The sequence below is a fragment of the Lepisosteus platostomus genome, chromosome 1 (genome assembly GCF_059453375.1).
Source record: "Lepisosteus platostomus isolate fLepPlt1 chromosome 1, fLepPlt1.hap1, whole genome shotgun sequence".
Lineage (NCBI taxonomy): Eukaryota > Metazoa > Chordata > Actinopteri > Semionotiformes > Lepisosteidae > Lepisosteus > Lepisosteus platostomus.
This window is the reverse complement of record NC_142611.1, coordinates 82,677,638-82,703,723: the sequence shown is the minus strand read 5'-3', so window position 1 is coordinate 82,703,723 and position 26,086 is coordinate 82,677,638. Positions and strand designations below refer to the sequence as shown.

The following is a 26,086-nucleotide window of genomic DNA, read 5'->3' as shown; positions in this document are numbered from 1 at the left end:
AATACTCTCATCAATCAAACGATCAAAAGAAAATGGTACAATTTTTACCAGAAAATCGGACTCTCCCCCGAATGCTGTACACATTTCCAGAAAATGGATTAGGTTTCAAGGATGATTTTAAAGCTAGGAAACACAAAACAGAAGAATTAGCATTAGTTACCTAAGTAATTCACTCAATTCCACATAATTCATGAAAAAGATTTAAGTCAAACTATCTTCTGTACAGCCATGAAGAAAAAGCTTGCAATAACTTGTGTGTGATTTACCAAATTGTATGCATTTACCTTTAATGCAAAATGTAATTTACTACCAGACAGGGTCAGAAAAATGTTTACCAAATGTCTTCAACAACTGATGTTACAGCTAAAAAAAAAACATACAAGAAAATCAAGAAGTAGTAAAGTGGAAACTCTGTGGAAATGCATTTCATCAATTTCCCTACGGGATTAATAAAGTATTATCTATCTATTTCAGATCAGGAACAGGAGGCACGTCTTTACCCAGATAGTTGTGGGTGTGCGAATCAAGCTTCCTAATAATGTTGCTAAAGCAGATACCTTGGCTTTCTTTGAGATACAGCTGGATGAGCTCCTCTGATTAATTAACTATCAACTACCAAAGGGGTTAGATCGGTCAGATGGTCTCCTTTAATTCTTAACCTTCCTTACCACAGCTGCCATCCAACTTCCAGTTAAACTGTACCATTAAATTATTTCCATCATGTCTTTTAGAAAGCTACTTTCACCTTTGCATCTAGTCATGAAGTGTGGCTTTTCAAGAGGCCGGTGAAAGCGGATGCCCATCTGGATAATCGGTGGAAACGTGGGTCCAGATCGAAACTTGGCTTTGCTCCTAAAGAATGTGTAACAGACACAAAAGTTGGTTTTACTGATGGCTACCGCAACAATGAGCTCAGGTTAAGGTTTGCTATGCATTAGTATACAGAGGTAAAAAGAGATAAGGAATCAGCAGCACAGGGCTGACTCGCTGGCAAACAGGTTGACGGGAAATGAAGAAGCACGATGGGAGCTCACCACATTTGTAACCTTTCTTATGTTGTTCTGTACATAGCAACCTCAATACAGATATCCAGCTCCAGAGTTTTTAAAGTGGCAGCCTGTGTTATACAAAGCACTCAGCTGAGATCTCAGAGCTATCAAACCCTTCATTAAAATCTCAACACTGCCAATATTAAAGTCAGCGAAATCTAAGACGCAAAGTATTCGGGCCAAGGAATTAATGAGACTCAATTAGGCTGACACTGGCAGTACATCTTTCATGAGCAAATCTCCATTAATGTGTACTTTTAAAAATTGAGGACCCCCCTCCTTCACTCTATTTCAGTTTGAAAACCTAAGCAGTCCTTGCCAGCTCTCTCATGTCTCTGGTAAGTGGGGTACCTTTGGCTAATGGAGAGCAGAAGTCAAGACAGGCAGGAGTGAGTCTTACTTACCAGCCAGGATACAAGAGGTATCGGGCTCTCAGCATCTGGGGTTCTGAAAAACTGGTTTCGGACAAAATCAGCTCCACATCTTCATTCCTGAATAAAGTATTATACCAAGAATAAAAAATGAAATGTTTACCCTCTAATTTTTAACAGATGCAGTTAACTGCTGCGTCAGGGTACTCTCCTCTAAAGTGTGTACAGTAGTTAGACCAAATGAGTACTGCTCTCTCCAGACAGCCCGGATGGACAGCTGGACAGGGCTGAGCCTGCTTCACCTCCTGTCTCCGTGCCTAATGGGAGTGCCCCGGCCGCTCCTCACCTGGTGACCGCGCCCTTCTCGGCCAGCATGAAGACAGCACTGGGGTTGGCAGCTCGCACCAGGTGCTGGACTTGCTGCAACAGCGGGTGTCTCTTTTCCTCAGTCAGGCCTGTGAACACCACACTGCTCACCACACCTAAGGGGAACAACAACCGTAGGACCAATTTACTTTTAAAACACTACGGAGAGATTTATTTAAGTCCTCACTAGTATAAAATGAAATTTTAAATTACAAAGTCCTCACTAAAACATTTAAAAGTTTTATGACTAAAAATACTTTAAATTTCATGCATAAATTTGATGCGGTATGAACTGACCCTGTAACAACTGTGTATTTTTTAACAGACATCAGATTGTTCTCACTGGAATGCTTTGTTAATGGATGCTTCAATTTAATTATGTATACATAAAATGTCATCTTCAGCCCTTCACTGAAGTGATTTCTAATATAGTTTCATGGACCAGTTGTGATGTGGATATTGTAAAATGAATGTTAATTTAATTTTTGTTGTTTCTCTTCATTGGAATTACAGTAAAGAGAACTGCAATTTGGTACCTGACAATTCATAAGCACAGAGCACCCTGCAAACTGCTAAACCGCTGACCCTTGCTGGCTTGTCAGTTATTAAAATAGATCTTAATGCACTATATGAACATGCAGCTGACATAGCAGTTATTCTCCTGTTACTGAGATATTACAGCTTAGCTGATCCAGGGCATAAGAGAGGACCACAGACCTGATCTGATGATACTGGATATGTGCACAGTGAGTGTGCTTTAACAACCTGTTTAACAGCTCATGATAAGCACACAAGCACACATACCTTCAGAACACTGCTCCAGTAGTTTTGGGAAAAGAAACCTAGTGGAAAAAAGATAGTGATGTTTAGCTCTTTGAAGCCATTTAATTTCAGAATGTGGGTGTTGTGCTTTTAATGTTCAGTGTAGATATGGACGCATTGCACATACAGAAACAAGAAGGACAGACCTGCTGAAAGGTCAGGAAAGTAAAAATAGACTCACCATTTCATCACCAACACAAAGGCAAAACAAGCCTGCACAAATATGAAAGGTAATGACTGCACTTAGGTATTAGTACCCCAGGCTTTTCGTGCGAGCAAATCGGTTACTACAGAGCACAACTTCTAATGCCTTCTCCAGGTCACAGATAAACTCATCACACCTACTAATCCTCCAATATGTTATGAACGTGTGAAACCGCCAGGCATGCCAGTATTTTTAATATAAGCACAAGCTAGTTTTTATCCTTTCAGTCTAGGGGCAGAAGATATCTTTCTATTCTAAATATCTGTAATTGTAATTTTTACATACAGATGCAGCCATTCAAAACAAGCGGGGTATGCTGCGGTACAACGCGGTAGGCATGTCGTAGTATACCGTGATTACCATATGCAAATTAGATCCGAATTAGATTATGTTAATAGTATCCGGAATCACCTTGTAAAACCGGCAGGTGGAGCTGTCACCAGAAAACATCCGGATGCGAATCCTGATCACTGCTGAGGGACGATTTGTTCTTTATTTATTCAATTAATAATTTAAGTTATATACTCTTTAGACTTTTAAATTTAAACTGTGCATTACAGCATGTTAATCATTATACTTGTATACATTAAAAAGGTGGTATATTTTATGAAACCAAGATTGCTCAGTTGGACAAAAGTACACAACCTACCACCTTTAACACAAATATTTTAATTATGCAGAAATATTTTATTTTCATTTCCTGCCGCCAGCAGTACATAGCAGGAAAATTCCTATTCTTTACTCAGCAGCGTCTTAAAACCAGCACCCATGGTGTTCAAACCGATTTTTGATTGATTAAAGCAATACTTTAAGATAACAAAAGGTTTACGGTAAAGTTAAACAGCCTCCTCTTATTTGCACCCTTTATGTTTTTAATTCAGTCTCCTGTCATTCCTGAAGCATAGCTAGAATTTATGAGAACATCTGAAAACCTGAGAGTTACTGATGTGATCAATCATAATGAAAAGCAAGGCATCTCTATTCAGGTTAAAAAGGTATGAACCTCATTCTGTTCTCAAAAGTCTGCAAATGCTTTAGAGGCTATCTGGTGCCAAAGCAGGACCATGAGACTCTACAGTGCAGGACACACATGGGAGAGAGGTGCAGCACACTATACAACTACTCTCTCCTGGCTGGTGAAAGCAGTCTTTAAATTCACTTTCAATGTGAATTTACATTTCAAAACTTGTATGCAAACCATGGAATATGAATTGTTGTAAAGGAGTACAAGCAGACTGTGTATTGTCCTCAACTTCGCTGGGGAAAAGAATGTCAGGCCACCCAAGGCATCGAATGCTTGAGAAGCTTATGTCTTTAAGAGCCTACAGGCCTACAGCTGTAAGCAGTCAACTTAAGGGCTCTGCTCCCTATGGGTGCTGAGTTGTGCCCACCTGTGTTCCATGTAGGAGCTGAGGGGATCCACACAAGCTGTGACCGCGCCTATCGTGAAGGCAGACTGGACACCTGGGTCGGGGTGGGACTGCAAGGCCTGCACAACGTCAATGGCATCTGTGTATCTGCAGCAGAAAGGAGTGACAACATGAAAGCAGGCAGTTTGTTACAGGCAGCCAGCCAACAGGTTCAGCAGGCATGGTGACAGCACTGAGGGTTCTCCGAAAAACACAGCTACACATTTCCCAGCAGGGGCCCAGCCTGACCCCCGGGTTATCGAACATATTAACAAGGCCATGTGAATGCTCATAAGTACAGTACTATTTTTTTCAGGTGTTTGTTCATTGAGAAGATGCAGACAAAACAGGGTTTAAGTAGAACTGGTATTCTTGTTCAGCAATTTTACACTTTCTTAGAAACTATAGTATCAAGTAGTTTACTCTTAAACTCTCAAGTCAATAAAGAGAATAAATGGTACAGGACAGTAATACGAACATGGAACTAGACTGGTTATAAAACATGACTCTTTCTTTTACTGAGGATTGTGGGAGACTGGAACAAACTTCAAGGACATGTTGCTAAAACTGAAAAAGCCTAAGTGACATTCTTAGGACATTAAGCTAAATGAGCCTCCTGTCATTTACAAACACTGAGCTTTTAACTTTTAAACTTGATAGTTTAACTATGCCACAGAACTCCTGAGACTAGAACAACTTCAACCAGTAAAATGGCTGCCGATTAAAACAATGTGATCTGGAGTCTTATGACTGGGCGAGAACAAAAGTCAGATGCAATCGCCAGCAAAAAACCAGCATAGGAAAGACTCTTCTCAGCAGTGTGGGAATAATCAGATAAGCAGCAGTATGGTCACAGAGTGTCTTTAGCAGGCGTTAATGTGTGAGGTAAACAGCACTCCCCAGCTGTCCAGGACATACCCCCGTGAGAGAGAAGTCCTTTGTAGTCACTAAAGAAGAAACAGACCTCACTTGAAAGGATCCAGCTGGATTTGATCAGAACTAATCCACCTACCAAAAGCTGGGAACTCAATGATTCTATTCTAGGTTTCTGAGAACACAGAAATAACTCTTCAGAGGGACAGTTGTGCAGTCTGAAAACAATTACACATAAGTTGATACAGTCATTCATTTGGTGAAAATCTTCGAAAAAGAATAATAAAAACATTTTATCAGCACTTTATTTTTCATTCTTTCATGTTTTGACTACACATACCAATTTTGAATGCATAATCACCTTGCAGGGAAGGAAATTGAAAGGTTTTACATGTCACTCAATGATTTCACGAGCTCCCTCTTTGTCAGAGTGCTGAAAGCACAATGCCCAGCCTGATGGCCTAGCAGTCAAGTCTGTCTGATATACACTCCCAGTGTCAGGGAGCTCACTCATGCCACAGATGGCATCCTCACAGTGCAACAATACATCTGTCTGTTTATCCTCATAAACTGGATGAAAATTGTCTGCAAAGACCTTTCCAATGAGTATAGTGCAGCAGACAAACCAACATGCTCACTTTGCTCAGTATAAACTTAATATGTAGACTAAAGCAAATTATTCTAGCCACTGCTAATAAAACAAAACTTTCAGAGAAACCTGGTTACTGTATTTCAACTTTTTTTTTCTGCCTGGTGTATATAACAGTAAAACACCCTGTACAGTTAAGGCAAGTAGCTTTTTCTTTCTGTATTCACTGCAGTTTTTTTTCTACAATTAAAAACATGCCATAAAAATGTTTATTTAAGCACTTTGGATTGATTGAAAAGGACATTTAAACAGATGAAAAGAAACAACATTATTAGGCTGAGTGTGTGGTCTGCGGGATGATTGGCATTCTGAGTGGAGAAATCCAGGGAGGCATCATGTGTGAACACTGTAGCCTGGCTAAGTCCAGCATCCGTGGGCATGAAACCCAGCTCGAGCACAAATTTACAAGGCATAGAAAAACTAGTGAGCATGTCTTTAAGGATATTTGTCAAAACCGCAAAGGCACTGACAAAGTCAACTCCACAGACAAGTCAAAATTACGAGAAAGGGCATTTTAAAATGTGGACCCCTTCTGCACACAAATGGTTGTGGGATATGGAACCACTTCCAAGCCCTCTTGTTGCAGAGAAGATTGTTTCAAAGGAGAAGAGGGCTTTAGGTTTATGGTATTAATTTGGTCCTTCAGGACTTGATCCTACAAATCAGGTAACTGAACCTTGGCTCATAAGAAGGGAAGAAAACCGAAACTGGAAATAATAGACAAAGAAGTCTTACTTCAGCTATAGGTAAAGATATTGAAACAATATTTAGTACTTAACTAGATGAATGGTTATAAAACAGAGTATTTTAAAACAGTCAATAGGGATTTGGAAAGAGAGCATTTAACTAGAATTCATAAAACAAGCAACAAGTAGAGTTAATAACCTAGAACATATGACATAGTAATAGGTTTATTCCTATGACATGATAAATGTAGACTTCCAGAAAGCTTTTTATGAAGTCTTTCATTAAAAAGATGTGGGGATCGAAGGTAATGTGTACACATGGATACAGAACTCTGTTAACTAACAGAAAACAACATGCCTTAATCTTAACTTGCACTGCCTTGGACTGGGTAGATGTACTGTATTCTCTTTTAGGAGAATGAGCCACTGCACTCAATCACCTGACCAGTTGCAGGAAACCAAGGTAACAGTTTAAAAACGAGTTGGCTGGGTTGGTTTTGAATACACATTCTGGAGATAGATTGCTGATAACCCGTGAGCAAAATCACCAGAAAGGAATGACCAACAGAGGAACCATGGAACTGAAATTGTGTGTCATCTGGAAGAGCTTAGAAGATAATCACAGAGACTTGTTCTGCTTTGTTATGATAGTTAGGGACTGAAGAAGTCAGTCAGGAGCTCAAAGTAAGCAAAAAACACTATTTTTGAACATTATGGTTGTTTGAGCTTGTCTGTTTCCTGGGACTGCCTATTTTTGAACATCCCATTACGACACATCCCCTAGAGTGTGACAGCATGTAGTTTTTAGTCACGATGCCCCCAAAGTTTAGCACAGTAAAAAAAGCAAAAATAAAACATCTGTGCCTTGCAGCTATGCCCACATGTGCATTAAGATGCTCCATCTTGGCCTTACCCTGGTGTGAGCACCAGCAGCCTGGCTCTCTTGCGTGTGTAGGTGGAGTGGCGAGCACTGCGCCCATTCTGGCTCTCCAGGAGGCTGGACAGGTACCGCTGGAAGTGCACAGGGCTGAAGGAGGCACAGCCGTCTGGAGCCTGGCAATACATCAACCACCTGCAATCACAGGAACCATTGCCACATGTCAGAACCACTCAGCGAATACGCAAACGCATAGCACGATGCACCACAACATGCAGATCTTACAAATAATAAAAGAAAATGCAGGATATGGGATGAGATTTACAGTTCACTTGATGTATAATTTTGGAGATGATGCCTTAAAACATTTTTTTAAATTGAAATTGCTTCCAATTCTTTTAAACAAAGATTATCTACAAATATAGGAATTATTATTTGAAATATCAGGAAGGTATCTGGCTTGTTAATAATTCCTCTAAATCATTTAAAAGTCTAAAACAAAAAACACCTTTAGGTGGAAAGTTTTGACGCCAGAAGAAAAGATGTGAGATATTGCAAACATCACTAACCTTCCAAATTCCTTGTTTAGGTTGACTAGGAAGTTGCAAAGATTATCCTTGTGGCTGCTGGGCAAGCCCATGATCACCGTTATAACAATCTAGGGAAAAATAAATGTGCCTAGACTTTAACAAAATTAAAAATATTCTATTGATAAAGAAGTAAAAGAAAAGAGTGAACTTCATGCTCATGTATAAAAATGTGGACTTCACATAAATTTAAGGAACATATGGGTAAGTACATTGGCAAATGTGCTTATTTGCGATTCGGTCTGAGTGGGATCACACCGAGCTGAATGTCGTTCACTGCAACTTTCCAACTGGTCTGCGCAACAGACTAGGACGAGACGAGACAAATGTAATAATAATTATAATAATTAATATTAATAATAATTGCTTACACTTATATAGTGCTTTTTCTGGACACTCCACTCAAAGCGCTTTACAGGTAATGGGGACTCCCCTCCACCTCCACAATGTGCAGCATCCACCTGGATGATGCGACGGCAGCCATAGTGCGCCAGAACGCTCACCCCACATTAGCTATCAGTGGGGAGGAGAGCAGAGTAATGAAGCCAATTCACAGAGGCCATGATTGGTAAGGGCCAATGGGAAATTTGGCCAGGACACCGGGGTTACACCCCTACTCTTTTCGAGAAACGCCCTGGGATTTTTAATGACCACAGAGAGTCAGGACCTCGGTTTTACGTCTCATCCGAAGGACGGCGCCCGTTTACAGTATAGTGTCCCCGTCACTACACTGGGGCATTAGGACTCACATGAGCCACAGGGTGAGCGTCCCCTGCTGGCCCCACTAACGCCTCTTCCAGCAGCAACCTTAGTTTTTCCCAGGAGGTCTCCCATCCAGGTACTGACCAGGCTCACACCTGCTTAGCTTCAGTGGGTTGCCAGTTGAGAGTTGCAGGGTGATATGGCTGCTGGCAATAAATGTAATAACCAGTTGCAAGTACTGACTACCCAGCGTCCGCATCTCAACATGGGGTTGTTTTAATTAATTTATCAGTGAATGTTTAAATTAACTTAATGCCAATGAATTAGTAATTTAATTATCATGTGAGGGAGGATTATGTATATATTTTAATCATATACTATATACTTTAGTCAAGTATGCAACCATATGGGGCATAATTAGTTATATGCAAATTTGGCTACTTGTGACAGTTCTCTGCACCAACCCCTTGCAAATGTGGAGACCCTCCTGTAACGTTTTTTTTTTTAAAGAAATACAGATACAATACAAATACAGATGGATCTTCCTAGAAATAGTCACTTTTGTATGTGTAAATTTTTAAATTAAACTAATAAGCACACTAGGTAATAAAGAGTGAATAAAGAGGTACTGCCTATTCTGTTTTGCCAACTGCTCTACTCTTGCTTAAAGCAAAAGACGTCCGAAAGAAATATTTCATTAATACATGTATAATACTTGTCAGATCTGCCTGCCATTCCTGCCCCAGTGATGCTATCTTGTTCACATTCTTTCCTACAAAAAATATTTTTTTTCCTTCTTCCTTGAATGCTTTGTCACTTTTCCTGCATAAACCCCTAAAATGTATTCAGTGTTGTACCAACAGAGAAAAAAAAAGTGAAGTGCTCTCCTTTTAAATGTATAGTCTTCACGGTATTGCGGCACAATCTCCCACAAAAAAAGAAACGTGTTCCTGTCTTCTTAATTGGTTTTACACAAGCAACAGGACTCAGAAAGAAATACACAGAAGGGCACTGGTCTGTAAACGGTGCGTGCTGGTGGCAGGCTGGATCATTATGCCCAAGAGTGGGATAGGTGTTAAAATAACATTCTGAGACAAAGTTTAGAATCACAATGAGTGCTAGACTTCAATCATGCCTTCATGTACATCAGGCACCTTCAGATCTGTAAAAATCAACAACTTTCAAGTACTTCCCAAACCTTGAATTTGCTACTCAAAAATTCAAGGATTTTCAAGAACAAGAGGAAGCCGTGATTTTAAAACACAGTACAACACAAAGCATGGGCAAAGAAATTAACTGAATGAGATTGGCTATTCCAACATGGTAACTTGGACACAATTTAGAATAGGAACACACAACAGAGATAAATCAAAGAAGGTCCACAAGTCAAATCATGTCTTTTCATGCAGCTGTCTAAACACACAGACTGCCTTTCACTGTAGAAGGAATCTGCAAGATTGAAAATGATTGCTTTTATTTTTTTGCTGTGGGGAAAAAATAATAATAATACCAAACGGTAACTCCATTGTCTCCCATGCTTCCATTCTTGAAAACCTTTCCGGGGCGCTAATCCATCTCCATCCCCTCTCCCATCCATCACTCTTATCCATCAGCCCCCCTCCATACTGGATCTTCCGAGGTACAAAACTCACATCGGAGATATCCGACTTGGGACACAGTCTGATCCCATGCAATGATCCACTGAAATTCCCTATGTTAGAGTTGGGAAATACCTTCTCCATGGTGTCCTGAAAGTTGGTAGGCGATTGGGACTGGTGAAAAAGGGCTTGCAGGTGGGATCTATCCACTGGCTCCTCACCCACAGTGCTGATAGCGTAATGCTGCAGAAATCTGGAAAAAAGATTTTTTTAACATGAATCTGATCATTTTAGTTGTCTGTTTGACAGTTTGTTTCTAATATGGTGTTATTTTTTAGTCTGTTTTGGCAGGAAAAAAAATGAAGAAAGAAATACCAATAATAATAAAAACATTTTTTTATTTTACTATTTAAGGATCAAAGGATTTAAAAAAAACTCCATAAAAGGATTTAAAACATTTACTATAGAAAACTAAACAATGTTCCATGAACAGTCAACATACACAATCAGAATAAGGATCTGGGGTGAGTGGTTATGGACTAAAATAACTCAGGCACACAATTCATTCCAGGCCTGGTACCTAACACTAGCTAGCAGTCTAAAGTAGGGGGGTCCCAACCCTGGTTCTGGGGATCCTCACGCATGCTGGTTTTCATCCAGGCCCCAGATTATTTACTTAATTGGACCAACAAGTTGCTTGATAACACAGTTGCAAAAAAATGTAATACATTACAAAATGCAACAGTTGCAATAGGCAACCACCAACAGGTTCAGGAACTGAAAACAAAGAGTTCAAATGAATCCTATTATTATGTTACTTAAGGGTTCAATTATGTAACTCAACTAGAATGAAATCTTGCAGGTGAGGACCAGGGATTGGGAACCGCTGCTTTGGACTGCTGGCTAGTATTTGGTATCAGGCCATGTGTTATTTTCTTTGCACAGATGAATGTCAAATTATTTATCTTGAAATACTAGAATAAAGGAGTAGTAGGTGAACAGGCCCTTCTATCCCAAGGGGAGTGGGTATATCTGGAACTTTAATAGAAACAAATAGCTTATTAATTGCTCATTAAACTGATTATCAGAAAACAAAACTCCTAAACTCCAATTCCAGAAAACTGAATCACCATGACTTCACAATGGTCCAAATTTCAATCTATAAGGGTAACCCAGATCCTTTTGCAAGTTTTATTTCTTCACACAAAAACAAAAACAAGTCTGACAAAGACAGCAACTTCGTACACTTGCTGAAAGTTTTGCCATCCAAGGTAGGACAAAAAAAACGTTCTTTTCCGGTTTTATAACCCTGTTTCACCTTTCACACTAGGTCAATCAGTTATGCTGTTACTGAGATTGCTGGGAAATGGAGTACTCTGGGCTTTTTTTTACTATTCCAAGACTCCACTAAAGATGTAACTTCTGTTTGTGAGTTGGTCCTTCAGGGCACTAAAAGGTATGCAGACAAAGCAAAAAGTACTCACAGCTCCAGCTCAGGGAGCTCTGTGCAGACTGCTTTCAGGTGGCTCTGCTGCTCTCCAGCTGGAGAGGAGCAGCCATCATAAAGTGCACTGAGTCTCATGTGCCTGGGAAGTTAAACAGGGATGCATTAATTTCTTGAAGTAATTATCAGTTCACATATCAATTATCAGCAGAAGCCATCAACATTTGTGAATTAGTGAAAGTACCAGTTGCTAGAAGTCATTAGAAATAAAATGTTATCACAAGCATCAAATTTTGCCCTTTTCCTGAAAATTGTAAACATGATTTTAAAAACATTTCTGCCCCTGTTCACAATTTTGACATGCAATTCTATATGAAAATTGAAAATCTGCAAAGATTCGCTTCAACCAAGAGTTCATTAACAGAATAGTCTCTCAAGAAAAATGCCTGAAGCATCCAAATGGAATGAAACCAGTGACCTGAGGCTGCTAGAAAGGTGTCGGTAAGAAAGTGAATTGTTCTGCACTGCAGTTGGAGCAATGAAACGCCTCAACAATAAGAAAATGGCAATTCACCTGCACTGCTCTGAAAATAAGTAAAGGTAAAAACTTCATACAGGCATTTAAGAAACTAAAACATTCAAAAGGTTACATTTCAGCTTAATGAAGTAGTCATAGCTGACAGTTTCTGCAATTTAAAAAATAAAACCTGTCTCGTACATCCATCCATTTTTCTAACCACTTCTTCTAGTTCTAGTTCAGGGTCGTGGGAGAGCCGATCCCTATCCCAGCAAGCAACAGCCATAAGGCAGGGTACACCCTGGACCGGACACCCATCAAACACAGGGCAGACAGACGCACACAGTCGAACCAAGGCCCAATTTAATAGAAAACAATTAAGATTCCCATTTTGTTTTTGGACAGAAGGGAAATCGGAGCATCCAGAGAAAATCAACAAGATAACAGGAAGAGAAAATGAAAACTCCACTCAGATAGCACCCCAGGTCTGGAGTCAAACCCAGGACCCCAGCTCCGCGAGGCACCACTGCACCGTGCCTCCTTAGCTTGTGTATGTGAGACGTTATTGAAAAAGATTTTTAAGCTTTATCTTAAAAGCTACATGAAACATTTACTTAGTGCTTGGAAACAAGAGACATTCAGATCTCAATGGAAATAGCAGGCTTCTGAAAAACTTGAAACACATGGAAAGGGACTACTGTGTATCTAACGTAACAATGGGGATTGAGTAACACACATGGCTCTCTGCTCCTGCGAGAGCTGCTCACGCCGCACATTCTGGAGCACAGGGCCGGAGTCCGACGATTGCTGCTGCCATGGAGACAGCACCTGGGGGAAACCAGCAGGAGAGAGAAGGGACTGAGTCCTCACTGCAGCACAGGCCAGACAACTTTTGGTTCAGTATGTAGAAGTAACATAGGACAACCCAAGACAGATGATAAATCAATAACCATGAAAGCACCACCTGGTCTGACTTTGTGGGAAGCACTTCAGTACTCAGATCAGTTAGGACAGTCTACTACTAAATTAATGGCACCAGTTTAACTGGCGTGAATGCATCCACATTAAAATATCAATTTACTATCTAAGACATATGCAGAAGTAAATCAATAAACTTCAACAGTCATGAAACAGAAACAAGCAACACTGGAAGGACAACACCTTTATTTCAAAGATCAGTGCCTAACAGCAAAAATTATGTGCCCGAGATGACTAAATCACACAAGCTGTTGAGAGTGTTTTTCCAATGGTGGAGACAGATTAATATACAATACAGGCACACCCGTGTTCCAACACACATACACACACCCTGCTTCTTTAAGAATCCTTACCAGTGAATAGAAATTTCTGTAGCTCTTAGACTTGGGCTGCAATGCAAAAGCCAAACAATGGGAGGCGCAATGAAGCTGGAAAGGCAGGTGAGTGAGCAGGGAGCTCTTGTACTCCACAAACACAATCGCCACTACGCCAGGAGAATCCTGCAACAGCACAGACAGAGCAGTCCGTTACAGCAGGGCGTGGGCTTTGTTGTGTGAAATCCTTTTCATAGAAGCCAACCACTGGAATTCAGGAAATGACTGCCTCACTGTTTGCAATGTTATGCATCTTCTAATAGGGCCTCTGTAGTTTAGATATTGGTTCAGTACCTTTCTTAAAGAGATCTGTAAAAGGTTCATTTGTCTATTTTGGACATATTTATTGTCCGCTAACATTTCTGCATAATGAGCACAAACACAAATCCAGTTCTTAAACAGAATCAAAGTATTACCAAATTATTCATTGTTTTGTCATTAAATCAAATGAAAGACTTATTAACTCTATTTCTAGGTAATTATTTCCTTATAAGTATTTTAAACAATGCTTACAGGCTAACAGAACATGCTGCCAACCAACACATTTATCCACATAGAAAGGTCGGAAACATTCTAAAGAAATAATAGACTACAATGAAAATAAGTCCTTGAAAACATTTAATTTAAAACAATTCAAGGAAACGAGACTCTATCTAGGAGTTTCTGATGGATGCCCTATAAAAGCTGTGGCCTCAATTACTGGCCTCACTTAAGCCAATAAATGTCCTTTAAAAGCTGTGGCCTCAGTAAAATGCTCTTAGCAATGAATAACTGCATTTCCATAGTGCTTTTAATCCCAAAAGATGCCAACACACTTCTCTATCAGCAACTGATGTACGACTGGTACACGCACCTGGGTGACACAGCAGACATTCTGCACTAGCCTTCACACAACATAGCGGGTCAGGGGAAGGAGTGAGAAATTATTTTATGAAGATATTATACAGTAAATGCCCTAGTTTACACAAAGAGTACAGTTTAGCCAGGTCATAGAGGTTAATAATCTTACTAACAGTACCTTGGAATCCTTAATGACCAATAGGTCAAAACCACAATTTAAGTGATCATTGAAAGGACACCAAACTCCAATAGGAAAGTCTGTCAGTCCAAAACTCAGTCCAAAGAGCAGAATGCAAACTGGAACATTAACCTCTTGAACTACACTATAAAGAAAAAAACAGCTTCTCATATGGCAGAGAAGGTGCCCTTACATTCTTGGCACCACTAGTGTGTTTTCATCACTCCATCAGTCACATACTCTTTATAATGAGTATTGTTATTAAACTGCAGACAGACAATAGCCTTTATGGAAATCGGCAGCTACTTCATATTTCTGGAAGAACTCACACAATGCTCCTTTCTCAGCTAATGAAAGGGCTTTACAGTGTGTTGTAAACAGCCTGGAGACTTTAACTTGACAAACTTTCAACATGTCATCCTTTAAAACAAAGAAAGTGGCTAAAGGCCAAGAAATGGAGTCTATGAAAGGAAGCTATATTTGTGCAGAAGCATCAACCCAGAGAGATTCAAGCCAGAGTGTGCTTAGCACAAGGGATCTTACAAACTGTTTTTTAATGTCAGAAACAACACACTGGATTTGAGCATGGAATTTAATTTGATCCAATACTGGATTATCAAAGAGATACCGATCCAAATTATAAATTGATATACAATACATCCCATACTCTCTTACAATAAAAAAACAAAACAGTGATGGCAGTTTAACTAGTTGCGGGAATATAAGAATATTTATAAAAGAAAAGCCCATGTACCGCATCTAGCCGATTTATCATCAGCTTATTGATCTGAGGATCCAAGCCTTTCCTTGACAGAATCCAGGTATTCGGCTTCAACAACATGGTCAGTTGGCTCGCTGGATAACTGTAGTACCAATTGTTCTTAGATTTAAATGCGTTTCCATATAGTTTCTACTTGTGTCCACTGATATGAATCTCTCTGTTGGAACTGCACAGGCCCACTGGGTTTAATCCTAATATAATAATAATTGTCTTTTTGAGGCTTCTAATGAGCCAATGTTTAAAAATGACAGAATCAACAAACGGGATTTCCCAAATCACTCTTGATATAAATCACCTATATGTGGAGCCTTCTTCAGACTCCTGAAGAAGGTTCCACAGCCAAAATGTTCCATTTTCTTTTCAGCATGGAATAACACTACTTGTTTCTTTGCAGCCTACGCATGCTGATGCAGCTACCAAGTTAAAAATATGGACATTTTCATTTTCTTAAAAGTTGCAGTTGTTCTAGATCTGAATATTTGAGATTTGGAAACAAAGAATACATATTTTTAATTCATCAAGTTATTACATCCTACAATTATTATATTTTTAGTTGAAGTACATAGAACATATACCTTATCTTAAATGACAAAACAAAACCTAGCTTACTCCATCATAAAACTTCAGAGCACTGAAGAGGTTCTTGGAGAGGGTGACACTGCCATAGTGAGGATGAACAAAGAGAATCCCTTTCGAGAAGAAACTGACTTTTCCTAAAAAACAACAAAAATGCAAAAAATGAGAAATTGAATATTCAAAACCAAATAATCAGAAACAAAGGGAACGATATCTAAAAATCAGAAGCACTGCGATTTGTGCTGGAACTGTTCTCAAACTCACAGACAGCATGAAGCGAGCATGCAACTCCACTAAAACAATTTCAAACACTGGCTACAACAGCAAGGCTCTTCCCAGTGCTCAAGCTGGTCTTGCGAGTGATAAGCATGCAATCGTCCATTTTGAAAGGAGAAGGAAATCTGCCAACATGGGACAGGTTTTGGCCTATAAGCATATATATAGCAGATGCTGGATTGAGATCATTAAGCTACAGCCATAAAACAAAACCTGATCTCTGACCAAGACAATTAAGAGATAAAAAGGATTTGAGAGGATTAAACAGTAAAGCCTAGCCTTAATAACATCATTAATAAAGCTGACACAAAAACACTTTGAACTCAGGGACAAACTAATGCTGGGTGATAATTCGGTAACGATAATTATCGCGATATAATTTTCCTCAATATAATTTTAATAAAAGTTCAATATATATGTTTATGCTTTGCGCATGATATGTGCATGCGCACAAAATACTGCGCGAGTGTGGTGCGTGTTGCAGACTGTGCAGCTAACGTGGTGTTGTTTACCCACACAGTGGGTGGCTGACAGGAGTGTGGTTAGAGTGGAGAAATGAGCGACACTGAAGCAAATGTAGTGCTGCCAATGACCAGCTCGAAGGACGATAATTATCGATATCGACTGATATGAAAATTTTTAGCGTGATAATGTTTTTGGCCATATCGCCCAGCCCTAGGACAAACCCAAAACAATTATTGGCTAGACAAAATAGGAGTGTGCAGGCAAGAAAGGCTATTCATCCTTCAAGGAGGAGGTCACTTGCTGACAAACTCTAAGGAACTTAATGAAATCACATGGCTACCTTTACTCTCCTAAATTGTACAACCACTGAAATTACAGATTTTCTTGGCTCTCTTGACTCCAATTTTTAAGTGGAAGAAATAGTTGATGTAACAAAAACACCTCTGAATGGCAAAGCAAACGGCCTGGATGGATTTGGGATGTAATTTAGAAGTTCTATTGTTTAAAACCACAGTTTCACTGTTCCTACGTATGACAGTCGATTCAACAAAGGACATAATCCCCGATTCATTGCGTGAAATATCTGTCTCCTACTCCAAAAGGGCAGGGATGATTCAGATACCTTGTCTTATCGGCTGTTAAGTTTTAAATTCTGATTTGAAAATAGTACCAAAAATATGATCCACTACATTCTCTAAACATGCATCATCCCATATCCACGTCTTTCAGACGTGAGTTAACCTGCCCTGGACTTCCTTCACTAATGTGAGACATAAGCTGAATATTTCATATGCTAATCATGATAAAGAAAAATAATAATAACAATAACAACAACAACAACACTTTATTAACCCTTTACAATTTCTTGCATTAGGAATTATCTTTTCGCATACCCCAGCTTGCTCTCCATGAGACACACAGACAGGGAGAGAGCCTGGGGTTAGAGCACAGGGTCTGCCATTGTACGGCGCCCCTGGAGCAGTTGGGGTTAAGGAGTTAATTATTATGAATAGGCATTGCATCAAATTTAATGGAAATACTTGTTCAGTGCACTTAAAAGTATCCCTCTTGGAGACTTATTTGTAAAGTGGGGTGAAACATTATATGCCTGACCAGAAGCCACAATTTTAACTAATTATGAGAAGTCTGATCATCTCTTGTGGCATAGGGTCATAAAGCAGTCATCCTTGCTGTTTGACATTGACCCAGAACCCCTGGCAATTAGCATTAAAAAAGCAGTCTGGTATTATTGGTATTGAGAGTTACTAACACAGAAATCTGTGTATCACTGTATGCTGACGACATGCATCTGTACATTTCTGATTATGTATCTTTCCTACCCCATTTGTTGGAATTGATCTAAGTGCCTGGGATGTTCTCAGTCTACCTATTATTTTGGAAAAAGTACAATCATGCCAAATATAGATTCCACTATTTCAAAGAACCTGCAAATCACAGCTGTCCACTTCACGTATTTGGGTTTAACAATTCCTAAAAACCTTAAGTTAATACTTAAACCTAATTACTCTTTTAAGGTCTCAAAGTAAAAAAAATATGATTTTCTTATATCTGTGTCAGAATTTAACTGCCTGCCTTACATCCTTACACTGCACATAGTGATAAAGAAGAAAAAGAGGAAACAAAATACAATAAAAAGTAAATAAAATTAATTCAGAGATGTATGACGGAGCCAGATTACTGACAGCCTAAAAAGTCACTAACAAGATTTTAGATTAAATGTAACTTCACAGGCAATCAATTTAAGATTTAAATGCAGGAATAATATGCTGCTGTCTGGTGTGAATTACATGTCTAGCTGCTGAGTTTTGCACATACTGCTGCTTACTAAGAAGAGTGTTAGGGAGCCCATAGAGGAAAGAGTTACAGAAATCAAGCCTTGATGTTATAAATCCATGAATCAAGAACACAACATTGAACATTGATAGACTGAACATTGGTGTTATGTTATAATCTAATTTTTCCACAGAAAGCTCAAAAGGCAGTAGGAGATCAAGAGTGACTCCCAGGTTCCTGACTACAGCTGATGTGTGACTGGGGAAGCCACCATTACTGTAAAGCTGTCCAAGCTTTTCCAATTGTCAACTGCTGCACATCAGTAAACGTTTGGTTTTGTCACTAGTAAGCTTAAATGGATGTTTCTTAGTTTTTGTCTTGTTAAAATTTTCAAAACATCTTGAATAAAATGCTTAAAAATAACCCCATTAATAATCTCAGAAACTGCACTGTTTCACTACATTGTTTTTCTTAATTATTAAACATGAATCCTGCTGTAACTGTGCTTCTGTCCACTTTTTAAGATAAAATTTAAGATAAAGAAGTACCCCACCTTCCTGAGGCGTAGCAAGCAGGCTGCTGGAGCAGATCACTGCTGTCTCCCCAGTGGAGAGGGGACTGCCCAGGCACGTCTCCCCGTCCACCTGCATTCAAACACAAAGACCCTGCTCAGCCTGTGGCACCATATTGCATGTACAGCATCCAGTGCACAGCTGTACATGCAATATTACTGCAAGCACTTCAGATTCGGGACAAACAGACTGCAATCTTTGAACATAATCAAAACTGCAAATCTAATGGTAAGTAATCCAAAAAACATGTCAAAAGAAATACAAAAACGAAAGTTCAAAATTAAAACAGTTGCACAATTCCTGAGACCCTGGTTCATTTCATGTAGCAGAACCAGCTACAAACAGAAAGCTACATATGCAAAGTCAACAGTTAGCTAGGTGGGAATGGTATTCCAACCATTTATCTCCGTACTAGGGAGGGTCATGGTAGGAATGACAATAACAACATTAATGCAGCTTCCAGAAATAAAAAATGACACAAGGTGAGAAAAGGTGTTCACATGTAAGGCAGTCACAGAAGGCAGCTGCAAATCAAATGAAAAAGACAAGTATAATCTGGTGGGTAACTTTGTTTCACTTGGGGACCCAGATCTCTCTCTTCACTCCTTCATACACCACTCAGCAACACAACAGACTCAAAGGGCAGAACACTGACTTGCTAATCTAGACAAATTGACCTCCGGGAGCAGCGGACTTCACTGGTGAACTGGCTCCAGGGCTGTCTCGCCTTTCGACATCTTACCTTCAACAGCAGCTGCGCCTGTTCTGACAGTTTAACATCAGTGTCCTCTACCTAAAGCAGAAAAAGGACAAAGGCACACAGCTACATCAAAGAACTGCTACAATCTCAGACACCGAATACTCTCACACATAGAATAAATAACTGCTAACAAAAATAAGAATCAGCCTTTCAATAAAAAGTAACTAAAAGACAGATTTGGGCTAAGGTAGATGCTACACAATGGTGGTGGTGGAGGGAAGTCCCAATTTCCTGTAAAGTGATTTGAGTGGAGTGTCCAGAAAAGCGCTATATAAGTATAAGCAATTATTATTATTAATTTAGAACCTCTGTCTAAACATACCTCAAAATATTAATTCATTAAGTGAACTTCAAAATTAAAACTGTTACATTAGGTCAAATTAGAGAGAACTCGGCATTTGTGTTCATTGACACACCATCTTTCTGGATTAAAGGATCATCTCCACCCAAACACCTCCTTCAGTTATACTACATACTAAACACGTACTGTATACTTTATACAGACAGACATAATTTATTTTGAAGTTTAAAGTTTAAGAAGTCCGTTTATACACATTTGATTATTTTGCAACACACCCAAAGACAGCATATTTTAAACATATGGACAACACTTACTAGCCAAGAGATGTATTGGGGAATAGCTGCTGTCAACACCACAAAACAGCTGTCTGAGGACACACTGCCATCTATAGGACAGAATCAATACGTACAGATTTTTGCATTTATTCATTCAATTTCTAATTGATAATTCTAATGGCATACTTTCTAACTGTAAAAACTGTACAAAACCGCACAGAGTAGAAACAAAATTATTCCTTTACTAACACCTCTAGACTCAAAGTAAACGTAGCAGAAGGTGCAAGTAAGAAAGACAGAGCACACGAAGTCATCACACCTTTGAGGTGCTTGTGCAAGTAGCAGCATAGTCAGTACTAAAAACTAAAACTATCAGCTGTAATAGATATCAAAGGAACAAGTGATAGGTTTATTCCATGCTGAAAAGAGAAGAGAGAGAAAACACATTTTGGCTCTGAAGCCTTCTTCAGGTCTGAGAAAGACAGGGGAGACAGCAAAGATTAAATAGCACAGACCAAAAAGCTGGGAGAGGGGAGGAAGCAGAGAGGCCATTCAGGAAGTGCAAAGTAGAGAGGGGTGAAGAAAGGTGTGAAGTCAAAACAAGCATGAGAATAGAGAAGATTACATGAAAATAAATCGGTCATTGAGAGAAGGGGGAGGGTGTGAACCAGTTTCAGGATGAGTTTCGTTTCTGTTGTCTTTCTGCTGTGGGAGTTGAGAAACCATTCTTTGAGAACAGAGACAGAGGGATCAGTGTGATCATGGTCGTCTGAGGTGAAATGAGAAACTATGGGCTTGGAGAAATCTTTAATTTTCACAGCCCAAACATGTTCTCTGAAGCGATCTCCTAGTCTCCTTTCGGTTTCCCCAATGTAGATAGCTGGGAATTTTTTGCAGGATATACAGTAAATTAGGTTTCTAGAAGTCCAGTTGTTAATAATGGTCCTGGGGGTAGAAACCATGTGTTAGAGTGGTAGGGAAGCACCAAAGGAATGTGGTTGTGAGACCAGGAGTTCCTGATCGAGTCGATGATCTGAGGGCTGTTTTTGGCCCAGGTGTGGGCCCTATTGATAACATGGGTGGGGTTTCCTCTGTTGAAGAAAAAATAATGCATTTTGAGTGCTTGGTTCTGGAAATCCATGTCATCACTGCAGAGTCGATGTAGTCTGAGGAACTGTGAAAAAGGGACAGAGTTCGGGGTGAAAAGAGCTGTACAGGAGATAGCTGTGTGAATCGGTGGGTTTGTAATAGACCGAGGTAGAGAGTTGTTGATGGTTAATATAAATATATATCTGGAAAGGGTAGAGTGGTGGAAGATGTTAATTGTATATTTGAGGGATGGGTGAGAGTTAGTAAATTGATGCAGGGCGTGCTCTAGCTGGTCATTAGAGCATGTAGCAGCACCGACGCAGTCATCGATGTTTTGCTTATAAAGGTCAGGGACAAAGCCAGTGTAGCAAGCGAAGAAGCGTTCTTCTACCCAGCCGATACAAATATAACGACTCCACTAACCCACTGATAAAAAATATATATGTAATAGATATCTATGGGAATGGGGGAAGCAGGACTTACCTTGCTCATGAATGCATATATTGGACTCCAAAAACGATTCAGAGAAAACCACAGAGCCCAGGGTCCCTCTCCCACCCAGCAGATCTGGAATGTCGTACACTGTCATAGATGCCTGAGAAGCAAGAATAAAACACTAAATAAAAGTGTGCTTCATGCTACAGCACAAAACAACTTAAGTAAACCGTTTGCAGTTTGACAATTTTTGCTGAGCAACAGTCATGATTTATTACAAAAAGAGCAAACTGGGCCCTGCACAGTATCTGAACAACTAGACATTTCTCCAAGTCTGATAAAATTAGTTTGAAGGATATGATTCATTTAAGTTTAAGAGATGCCATCACTTTTAAATTCTGGATTACAAGTGTTCAGACTCATCACAAATTAAATCACAGAATAAATTTAACTGCCAGAGAAAACAATGAGGAACAGCTTGACACACCTATTACCCTATATGCAAGAACTGCAGTCACAGAAACTTGCTAAGCACTACACAAATTATAATCACTATTTTGTCTGGAGCTGTTTGTATTTTAAGAGTAAATATACTCTTAATTAGAATATTAATGCTTAACAAACAAAGCAACAAAATACAAACTTTCACAGCTAACATCTAGCAAACATATATTCTATGCCATTACCGTTATTGCAAGATCAATTACATTTTGAATATGGACACATACATGGGTGTAGTGAACCCTATGTACAAAGTCTAAACAAAGACTTTAGAAGAAATGATTCAGAAAATGTGCAGGTGTCTCAGTTGATAATCAATAGAGATTTAATGCATTTGTAGCCTGAAAAGCCTTTCAACAGCCTATTCTAATTTGTTCTATTCCTTAACTAAAAACTCTGTAAAGGAACACCTCTCTACTCACAGTTTTCACTAAGAAATGACTGTCTTCATTTTCTAAAGGAATGCACCTGGAATAAAAATAGGATAAGAAAACAACTCCTTCTAAACAGACATTCATTTCATAATCATCTTTAGTAAAGACACTAAGATTACTTATTTTCTCACAAAAAAACACTTGCCTCCTTAAGAAATTATTAATCTTTTTTTTCTGCACCCCAAAAGTAAAAATTACATTTCATTACTAAAACTTTATGATGACATGAACATGCATCCTGTACCATAACAATTCAAATAACAGTGCATGACAGCTGGAGCAAAGGGCTTAGCTGATTTATTCATGTTGGCAGATTAATGGTTTCCGATTGTTCTTTAAATAATGTGCTGCTAACACATGAGCCATGGTTTCCTGAGGTTCATGGTGCTCAACAGAGGTCCAAGTAAGTAAGCCCTCAGCCCAGTATGGTGCTCGTTCCATCGATTCTGCCCACTGCTACTAAATATTAAAAGAATGGACATGAAGTGGTTGATCAATCACAAATATTTCTTCAGAAATTGTTTAACCACATAGTTGCAAACACCATTATCTTGAATTATATTGGTTCAATATGGTTAAATGCATGAGATATTTGAGAGACCTTAAAACCATCAAATTCAATAAAATAATGTAAACACCAACCTTCCAACATTATTCACAGCTTGAATGTCAAACAAAATTTTAGATCTGAAATAAGAAAGAGTTGTTAATTTCTCACCCTGCTCTTAATTAGAAACCTAAGGCACCAACTACAATATAAATAACAGAATTGACATTACTTTTCTAAATAATTTCTGTTGGTAAAATGCTGTTGAACAGAAGAATATAAAGTTTAAAAACAAGTAGAAGCCATTTAGCCCATATAGCCTGTTGTTTCTTGAAAGAAGTAAATGCTGCTTAAGATCTAAACTTTGTGTTCATACAGAGCTTTTCAAATCAAATACCTGCCTCGTTTAAACTGTGTAATTTTAAATGTAAAAAAGAATCTGAAGGCTGACACAAATATACAGATACCTGAGAGCTTTTTTATACTGGGATAGGGAATGCAAGTCCAAGGACAACTGGAATGTCTGCTCTGCAAGATCCTTTGCCTGTTGAGCACAAAGACACTTGTTTGTAAATCCACAAAAATTAAAGTCACATTTTTCCATTAGAATGTGATATACTGTATAATTCAATAGCATCATTAAGGAAAAACAAGGCTAGTTATAGACTACACAATTTCCCTTTTGTAAAACAACAACTGAATAAAAAACAGAATTAATGACAAATTAGGCTTTGACTAAATGTGAGTGTGTAAATTTCTTTGAGCCTGGGACCTTGCTGCAGCCCAATGTTTTCAGTAACATTACTGTAAAAACAGGGGTGAGTGCATTTTTACTTTCTGCTTGTTTGAGAGATTCCCATAGCATTGTGCTTCCACAATATCCTAGAATCCATAGACAGCTTACCCAACTATGATTGCTCTGATGCGTATGGTCAATTATTTTATTGCCTAACAAGTTATTCGTAAGCACCTGATGTCAAATGAGCAAAAGTGCACAGCATGACCACTGCCAGTGAACGGAGGTTGAGGAGCTATAAAGTTTGGAAATGGATACATTAATAATGCAGAAATCAGCCCTATGGAAAAAAAAACCCCAGCAACTGCATTAATCTGCTTTTGGTTACTATAACAAGTCAATCATCCGATGGCTTTAACAATGAGCAGAAAGGTGGCACCAGCAATGGAGCAAGGTAAATATTTAAAATTGGACACTTAAATATTAATATTTAAAGTAAATATTTTAGTCAAGGAGGACATCAACATTCACATGGCTCTTTTTCCATGGCAGGAAGAACAAAGTTTTTCAACAATGAAGATGTAAAAGGTGGGGGCTTACTAAAGTTTTCTACAAAAGCAGAATCGCCCTTTAACCAAGAAAGGACTTGATGGACGACATCATGGAATAGTGAGGCTTCAAAACCATAACCAATCAGTCGCTACAAAGCTTCTCACTAAATAATAAACATGCAAAACGTGAGAGTAAGAGGTTCTACTTAGAGAAATGAAATGTATTTTGGTTCCCCACATTCATGGATATTTTATTTTAGGGGATGTGAAGAAATGCTTATAAATGCAAAAATATTTTAAGACAAGCACCCCAAATAATTTTCATGAAAATGATGATTTTTCAGAAATTATTTGAAAAAAGATTTTAACCTAACAGCTATCTTTATTAGCATAACAAACAAAAACACTGTGGACAGTATGCGGTGAGTTCAGGTGCTGCACTCAGGCTTGAATCGCTTGTCTGCACCAGGCTGCAGTCTGTGTCAGCTGTCACACTCACCTTTGCCAGACTGAAGGTGCAAGAAAAGCACTTGATGCCAGCCAGCACCGCCTGCACTGCAGCTTCGTAAATCTGAGACACAACCCTGCAATCCAGAGAACACTCTTATACTCACAATGTCACTGTTCACAGCAGTCTCTGACAGGCACGTGTTTAAGAAAACAGGAAAAATACATCATTTATATACGAGTGTATCATATTTACATCATTCACAACGAATATGCTTTAAAATTTATAAAATGGATGCAAACATGAATGATTCCGATGACTATGTTGGTGATAACAAACATGTCTTCCATGATGGCAGACATCCTTACATAAGCTCAGTTTTCTTGTTTTGCTCATTGTCATTCCCTGTGAAAAGAAAAGAGAGCCACCTCAGTCAAGTCCAACCATGACCACAACTGGTAACACAGATTTATGGGGCAAGAGATTCCAGCCAGAAAGTGTCGACAAGTTCAGGACTGTGCAGGTCAGTTCACCCAACAACTTTGTCTTTTTCCAGCTATGCTTCTGTCCAATTAATTGCCTGTTTTTGACAGGAGTTAACTAGTAACATGTTAAAATAACTGTGCAATGTGTAAACAGCAGATCACTGCTATACTCCAGGAGAAGGTTATGACTGGTTACAATGTCGAAGTCTTGCTAAACAATGTTGAACGCAGCCATAAAGCAAGTGACTGATCAGGGAAATAAACCATCTTTCTGGATTATTAATACCATCGCTAGAGTTCTTTTTAACACTGCATTCTGAAGTTACAGAACTAAAGGTCAAAATACAGGTGCTGAGAAATCAGCTAACATACCCAGGTACGGTACATGAGTGGTTCCGAAGAAGCAGGTCCTTGCACACGCCAGGGGTCCTTTGGGTGCCACACATTGAACTACCTGCAATTCCAGAGGAACAGCACATCACTATAATCACCGAGAACAGTTTTTACTGCTTCCCTACTCATGCAACAACTTCAC

General features: G+C 39.1%; 1 protein-coding gene across 1 annotated transcript in view; it reads right to left on the bottom strand.

Moving 5' to 3' along the window:
• The window catches only part of dnaaf9 (dynein axonemal assembly factor 9), a 55,001-nt gene that overhangs the window by 11,335 nt on the left and 17,580 nt on the right, over positions 1–26,086 (bottom strand). Inside the window, exons 11-33 of the mRNA XM_088639322.1 lie at positions 25,924–26,005; positions 25,435–25,471; positions 25,118–25,202; positions 23,799–23,875; positions 23,427–23,471; positions 22,773–22,818; positions 21,898–22,009; positions 20,365–20,435; positions 19,732–19,782; positions 18,971–19,061; positions 15,916–16,019; positions 13,487–13,633; positions 12,892–12,983; positions 11,679–11,780; positions 10,330–10,447; positions 7,877–7,965; positions 7,344–7,502; positions 4,205–4,330; positions 2,591–2,628; positions 1,767–1,902; positions 1,454–1,540; positions 746–852; positions 49–123 (exon numbers count right to left, since the gene is read on the bottom strand). Of these exons, the coding sequence (XP_088495448.1) occupies positions 49–123; positions 746–852; positions 1,454–1,540; positions 1,767–1,902; positions 2,591–2,628; positions 4,205–4,330; positions 7,344–7,502; positions 7,877–7,965; positions 10,330–10,447; positions 11,679–11,780; positions 12,892–12,983; positions 13,487–13,633; positions 15,916–16,019; positions 18,971–19,061; positions 19,732–19,782; positions 20,365–20,435; positions 21,898–22,009; positions 22,773–22,818; positions 23,427–23,471; positions 23,799–23,875; positions 25,118–25,202; positions 25,435–25,471; positions 25,924–26,005 (2,077 nt within the window). The remainder of the gene's footprint in view (positions 1–48; positions 124–745; positions 853–1,453; positions 1,541–1,766; positions 1,903–2,590; positions 2,629–4,204; positions 4,331–7,343; positions 7,503–7,876; positions 7,966–10,329; positions 10,448–11,678; positions 11,781–12,891; positions 12,984–13,486; positions 13,634–15,915; positions 16,020–18,970; positions 19,062–19,731; positions 19,783–20,364; positions 20,436–21,897; positions 22,010–22,772; positions 22,819–23,426; positions 23,472–23,798; positions 23,876–25,117; positions 25,203–25,434; positions 25,472–25,923; positions 26,006–26,086) is intronic.